The sequence below is a fragment of the Podarcis cretensis genome (genome assembly GCF_951804945.1).
Source record: "Podarcis cretensis genome assembly, chromosome: 7".
NCBI classification, from domain to species: Eukaryota; Metazoa; Chordata; class Lepidosauria; order Squamata; family Lacertidae; genus Podarcis; species Podarcis cretensis.
Window position 1 is genome coordinate 63,391,948 of NC_137176.1, and position 7,439 is coordinate 63,399,386.

Genomic DNA, 7,439 nt, shown 5'->3' on the forward strand with positions numbered 1-7,439 from the left:
ATTTGAGGAATCTCCCTTATATGTTCCTGTAGAATTAGATTGTCAGCTCATTTCCTAAACATGCAGGTGCTGCCTTAAGTAACTATACAATAAGCAGAAAACCAACCTGTGGAGCTCATATGACATACTTGCAATGACACAACCATGTTTATTTAATTTCTTTGTGCCACTTTGGGGGTGGGAGAAGGGGGACACTTTGCGGGGGAAATGCCTAATATTCATCATAGAAGACCAGAAGGTTTCAGAACACCAGTAAGGAAAGTAGCCTAGTTCATGTTGGGTTGCCACCCACCAACTAGACCTGCCTATCCCTGGCAGGTGGGCCCCAAGAGATGCTACAACCAAAAGGAATGCAGTCCTCAACATGAAATGTCTGTCCTGGAACAAAGCTTCCTCATGTACAAGTTGCAAAAGGCAAGGTCTCCAATTCAGTACACGAGGTTTATGTGCAGTCAGCTGTACCTATGCAGGGTTTGTTAAAACCTTCAGAATAATAAGTGAAGCTGGGGCAGTAGGTTCAAACCAGATTTTCTGTCTCTTACATCCCACCCAACAATGAACATGTGAATAGTGCTCTCCTCTTCTACTGCATAAATGAACTATCAAATTTTCAGTTATTTTTAACGTCCACTTCATGAACAAGGTCTTGAAATATCACTTCACGGGCCAAAATTAGAAAACAGAACAGGAAAACTGAAGATGCACTGAAGAGTACACTTAAAGCAACACACACAAAGGCAATTATACCATAATCTGTTTAAAACACTCTTTTTCTCTCATGTAGCTAGACAAACTTGCCAGTCAACTTTTTTTTTGTTCTCAATTCTTTTATTTAGGCACAATGCAAATACAAAAGTGATCAAATCCAATTTGGTGGAACCCTCTTTAGAATAGTCATTTAAAGGAACAAGCCTGTTGAGAATAGATAGGGATCCTCTTCAGATTACCCTCTTGAATTCATTTTAAACCCTACAAAAATGCAGTGACTACGGTACTTTTCTGCACAGTATGTATATACATCACAGCAATCAATTTTGTGGCTATCCATAGCTGCTGCTCACCTGGTTTTTGCCCTGGGATGCAGGATCACTGTACTACAAAATCCCACATTCTGTGATGTGAAAACTACAATCATACTAGAAGGATAAAGTATGCAGATTTAGACAAACCGAACTATGATTCAGTATCTTAATTTTGGTTGTATTTTTAAACATAGAATAATCACTTTCGTTTTCTCCAGTTTTGCTTGCTCTGAACAGAACATTATGTAACAATAGAAAGGCAGGCTCAAGAAACATTAATGAAGAGCACTGGGAGGCAACTAAAACTTGTGCTGGACCACATTTTCACTTCTCAACTAATGGAAGGCCATATAAAGCCTTCAAGTTTCTAGGTACTGGATAGCAGCTCTTTATGCAATTGTTTTGGGGGAGTTTTAATGCTGAAACTTGCTTTAAAAAAACAAAAGCTTTGCTCAAGTTCTCAAAGGAACTATTAGATTCTATGTCAGCGGCCATGTTTTCCAATCACAGTTATGACCACAACATTGCAGCTTTTGATGGGATACTGCTAAGTGTGTGATGGATGTCTACCAGATTGCAACCTTCAAACACACCAATAAAGCATGGGACAAGGAACTGTGGCTTTCCCCACCTATTCTGCCCCTTGTCCATCCAGCTATCCCATACCTGCAGGCAGGAGCAGGACTATTTCCATGTCCAGTCAAGAAAGGCAAGGCAGACTATAGGGTAGTGTCCACCATTAGTCATCCTCAGAATAGATCCAGTGAAATTTATGGACACGACTCATTTCAGTGGGTCTAATCTGAACAGAATAAAGTTGGACACAACTCTTAGTCATCATGACTCACGTCAAGCCCCACTGAATGAAACCCAAGTGCAACCAACTTAATTTAGATGCAACTCCTGTTCTCCGGATTGGAACTTGGCACATCTGCTTGCAGGAACTTCGAGTTGAAGACACATCCTACGTTCCAGCAACATAGCAGGCGATGGTCTCTGTCCCTACATCCCCAAACCCAGCACAATCTATCCCCAAAGCTCTAATGTTCATAATCCCTCCATCTTAAAAAGCAAAACAAAAAACATCCAATGGATTGGAGCTGGACAAAGTTGGTTGAACTTAGTTGCAGTGGTAAAGCTTCTAGAATTAGGATTTGACCTGCAACTTTTTAGTGTTGTTTGCCCCAATGGAAGAAAACTGCAACAAAATTTGGCACAAGAAACAAAACAGTGATTCTGTAATGGGGATAAATATACCTATTGGGGAGCAGGATAAACTTGCAAGGCAGATTGAAGCACTGCACTAGTCACAGAAAGATTCTATTCTTCTTAGAATACTGATGGAGAACCAGTGTCCCTCAAGGTGTTGTTATACTAGAGCTCCTATCATCCCCTGAACATTAGCCATGCCATAGCTGTCAACTTTTCCCTTTTCTTGCGAGGAATCCTATTCAGAATAAGGGAATTTCCCTTTAAAAAAGGGAAATGTTGACAGCTATAAGCCATGCTAGCTGGGGCCGATGGGAGCTCCAGAGGCCCACAGGTCCACCACCAACATCTGAGATAAAGCTGGTCCATCTGATTTGTCAACGCTTTTGCTCGGCAATACAAAAGTCAAAACATAGTTTACAAACAATTTCTCCCTTGAAAAACATCTCAGTATCACAAAACCCCCACAACCAAACAAAAATGTGAGTTAAAGCTCTGTTGCCGGGGGGGGGGGGGAGAGAAAGACGAAAATTCTACTCTTTAAAAAAAAGATCCAGTGTTTTCAGACAAACAGGATCATTTGAGAAATGCCACTAAGATAACGAACGAGTCAGCAAAATTCTATTTTATTATCATTTTTAAATTAACATCTATGAAGATTTTACAAAAAAATGGATAAACTTCTGGCAACTGCTGCTTTTTTAAAATCTGCTAATAGAAAGCAGGTGGGGAGAAACATTTTCTTTGTACAAACTCTGTTAAAACTGGAACTGTACCTTTGATAACAAACTGTTAAAAGGAGTTCAGATGCCCCAGCTCAGCTGGCTAATTTACAGACAACGCACCCCTTCACCCCCCCCCCCGCTAGTTCTTAAAATGCACCAATCTCCGTTCCCCATGGTCTGTAAGGTTTGCCAAGGCCGGCCGACTGTGCCGGTGTAGACGGGCTGAGAGCATTGGGGGACAACAGATGGAACGAACCAAAAGAAAAGGGGAATGCAGACAGGGAAGCCATGGAAGACAGCAAGGGAGGAGAGAGTTTAGAAGCTGAAGTGACCACAGGAAGCACTGGTCCAATGCTGCCATTAGGGGGTGCTCTCAGTGAAGATGATTCAGCATGGGGAGCCCCACTTCTGCTGTGGTGATGATGGCCTTCTGTGGAAGTTGCGCTGCCGCTCGTAGTAGTATGCCCATTCTGAGGCAGCAGTAATGGGTGGGAGATGTGGGGATGATGTCCAAAGGCACTGCCCCAAGGGATGTGTCCAAGCCCTGTATGGGAACTGCTTGCGGCTTCCCTCTGAGAGGCGTAATTATTCAGGTGAGACACAAGGCGGACACGGAGAGGATCAGAAGTGTCCAGACCTTCGATGATGCTCAGGTAGCGGGCAACTTCGGCCAAACACTCTCGGAAGCCCAGACTGCGATAGTCCATAGCAAGAGCGTGAGCATCAAAGTAGCCTAGAAGAAAGGAACAGAAGAAAGAGTGATGTCTTAAGCATGGACAGCAATTTCCATTCCTCATTTGCAGCCGTCTCTCTCTCAAGAAGATGGGTTTTCTCCAGGGCATGCCCCACTAAAGATGTGCTACTCCACATTCACTTTATAGAAACCCATGAGCAATAGAAATATTGATCAGACCGTTGTGAAGGGAAGTGTCTGGAAAGTACACTTCATGTCTCATTGTGACTGTGCCCATAATTTTTATTTTATTTTATATCCCACCTTTCTTCCACCGTGGAACCCAAGGCAGCATATAGGTGCAAAGCTGGTTATTTTGAGAAGCCAAATCTCATGAATGAGAACAGGATCTAGATTTCAGTGATCTGCTCCAAGTCCACACAGACCCAACCTCAAAACAGCCAATAAGCATCTGTGATGTTCTCAGCAAAGAGTCTAAGCGCCAGTTAAAAGTCCACCATCAACCAAGATACTCTGAAGCACAAACTCCAGAGTTTTTTTATGGGATTGTTCTGCAGTTACTGGGTTATGAAGTACAGTCCAAGATTTGCTGCCACTATCCACCAGTATATAGTTTATTGCAAGCTTAATAACAGCATATTAAACATTTGGTATGACTACTATATAGATATATATGCACACATGCTGCTGCTCTCTTATTTTACCATTTTGTTAAATGTATGTCCTGTCTTTTGGCCCATCAGGAGCCTTCAATGTGGCTCACGGATTATAATCTTATCAGCTCAGCTACCAACAGCCTTTAAGATACTAGAACAAAATGAAAAATACTAAATGGCTGAGACAGTGACACGTACATGAGATCCAGTGCCTTTGGCACACAGGAATTAGCTGAAGATTCCTCCAGCCAAAGGGAAATCATGCACAGCCAGATCCTTCACAAACTTAATTGGCTGTACTTTCCACTGAAGTTAGCAAACGAACACAAAATTGTGCTTGCCAAACACAAATGCTTCCTGCCCTTCAGGTGAGATCCATACCTCACTTATTTTGAAGTAGAGCTTTTACCATTTAGACTGGTAGGTAGTAAGCAGGCTGCAGATGTGCTGCTAGAGGGTGGCTGAGTTTTGAACAAATTTATTATAACACAGAGACAGTGGGACCTGCAATGAGATGTTGCAGTGTCGCATGCTTCCACTCAGTTCCAGCCAGCCAGCCATGCTCTTTCCAGGATACTCCAATCCATTCCCCTTCTTTGCCCACTCCTCCCTGCAACAGTCAGTCAGCATCCCATGCCCATTCCTTCCTGAGCTGTTGAGGGAGGACACCCCCCCCCACACACACACCTTAAGGGCTTTCCCCACCTTTTTAGTACTTCCAGAAACCTTGGGTCTCCCCCAAGCTCAACAATGATGCTTCGCTTTGGCTACCTAGGGAACCACATTCAAAAAATCTGATCGGAATTAGTACACAGAATTGACTTCCATGCCAGGTTAAGGACCTTACCTTTCCCCCCTGCTGTGTGCAACATTTTCAGGTGATCCACAGTCATCTGCAGGATTTCAGCTTTCTCCAGTTTAGCTGATCCCTAAGAAATTGAAGGCAAAGTTCAGCATAAAGGCAGCTGGAGTCAAGCCAAGGGAAGGAGGCAGCACAGAAATAGCACATTGCTGCCTAATAATACTGCACCCGAATTGCAGCATACACAGAGGGCTGCCTCAAAATTACCTGCTTTTCAAAAGCACTAGGCACCAGCCTCCTCAGCTCTGACAAGCTATTGTTGATCCGATCCCTGCGACGTTTTTCAATAATCTGAAAGAGAAGCAGGAATATTTTTCAAGGGGGCTTCAAGCAAAGCAGAAAGAGAAGGGACTTCAAGCAGAGCAGAAAGAGACCTACCCCTCTGCGTCTTTTCCGAGCCAGAATTTGGGAAGTAGTGGTTGGAGACATGGAACCTGGAGCCGAGCTCAAGTTTCTGAAACCAGCAAGAAAGAAATCGGGTGTCAATACTGAGAAGGCACAGAAAAGGAGTGAGGTTGGGGAGCAGTGATTTCCACAATAAACAGCTGGAAAGCCTGTAGGCACAGAAATAGTTGTAGCGCAGAAACGCCTGGGTAATCCCAGGTAACCCAGTGCCAAATGCAGCGCATGGGCAGCAGGCAATGGAGCATGGTTTAATTTGTGCAAAGACCCATCCTTTTTCCTCCCGTTTTCAATGCCAAGATTCGCCGTCTGGCCCTGTGCCACCAGGCAAGTGTGTGTCAGGTTGCAGCCGCAGTCTTCCGGAAAGTGAGAAGACGACCTAGAACGAGGTTGCCTTGAGTGAGTGCAGAGGGCCTTTCCTTCGCCACCAAATGAATCTAGCCAGAAGCACCCTCCTCTCCTTAAAATAAAGGCGTCCAAATCAAGAGGGTGAGATCCGTCGCCCCACCCGATTCCCCGTGTGTTTTGTTTTAATGCACCAACAAATTCACTAGGAAATAAATCGGGTGTACAGTAATTATGGAACCGGCTTTTTAGCAAAAGGCAACCAAGGGGCCGTACCGGAGACGGTAGCGCATGGTTACTCTGATTTAACTCTCGCTGAGCGTGACCGGGCTTACTCCCGGGTAAGTGCGCACAGGATCGAAGCCGCAGCAGGGGCGGCCGCGGAGATGGTTGTCTCTGCGTGTCAGCAGCGGGAGTTTGCCTACAGCTTCAATCCTGCACCTGGCACAGACCAACTCGGACCAAGTGCCGCTGCTGTGCCAGGGGCTGGGGACCCCTCCCGGCCTCCCCGAGGCCCGACCCCCCAGCACCCTCACCCATTCTCGTCTCCGCTCTCCTTCTCCACCTCGATGGGCTCATCCAGCTCCTCGCTGTCGGAGGAGCTGTAGTCCGGGTGCGAGCGCTTCATGCTGCTGCTGCTGCCGGCTCCCTCTAAACAACCGTCCGGAATAGGGAGGGGAGGTCCTGCTCCTGCTGCCCGCCTGGTGCAAACGAGCGGCGATTCCCCGGTGCCAGCTCAGCGCGCCCTCTGCTCCCACCGCCGACGCCGCTCGCCCTCTGGCTCCGTCTCCCCCATCGCGTTCCCACGCTTCGCCTCTTACCCGGGGGAGGGGCAGCCTGGGAGGCGCGCCAAGCGCTCCCGGCTCCAGGCAACTCCGAGCAGCCGACATACCGCCCTGGCGCCTCCGATTGGCTGCGCCCCCGCCGCCCTGAGCCAATGGCCGCCGACTCAGGGAGATACTCGACGGCACGCCCTCTCGCCCGCCGCCGCTCATTGGCTGGAAGCATTAGGATTTGCTACACGGCCGCGTTCGAAGCTCCTCTCCCGTTCCCTCCTCTCCTCCTCTGCCTCCGCCCACGCCGACCTCCCCGCGCTTGTGCAACTGGCTGGGCTCGGGGCCAGTTGGGGGCCTGCGGAGCCACACGCGTGGCCGGGCGGCCGTGGGAAAGTTGCTCTGTGCCCGGCTGGCGGCCAAGCGGGGCCGGCGGCGGCGGCGGCGCTGAGCGGGGCGTGCAGGAGCGGCGGCTGCCGCGTGTGAACCTCCCCTGGGCGCGGGGTGGAGCGGCGGTGGCACTCGGGCCAACGGCGGCTGTTGCGCTGAGTTGCCTGTTCTCAGCCACCGGCGCCGCGGCGCGGAGCCCAGCCGGGGATGAGCCCGAGGGATCGCTAACAACTCGGGAGCCCGCGATTCGCTCTCCGGCTTTGCCTGCTGTCGGGCATTTGTTGCGCTTGCGATGAAGAACCGCTTGTAGGTTCAGCAGCAGCACTTCACTCCGCGTAAGGCCCGACCCTAGAGCGTTTTA

The 7,439-nt window shown here is 48.1% G+C and overlaps 1 protein-coding gene across 1 annotated transcript; it reads right to left on the minus strand.

The window, feature by feature from the left end:
- Positions 1–806: 806 nt before the first annotated feature.
- On the minus strand, positions 807–6,769 carry HEY1 (hes related family bHLH transcription factor with YRPW motif 1). Its single transcript, XM_079985183.1, has 5 exons — positions 6,452–6,769; positions 5,547–5,622; positions 5,376–5,459; positions 5,154–5,235; positions 807–3,689 (listed from the first exon to the last, which is right to left on the minus strand). The coding sequence occupies exons 1-5, from the start codon at positions 6,541–6,543 to the stop codon at positions 3,103–3,105; spliced, it is 921 nt and encodes a 306-aa protein (XP_079841309.1). The 5' UTR covers positions 6,544–6,769; the 3' UTR covers positions 807–3,102.
- Positions 6,770–7,439: the final 670 nt, after the last annotated feature.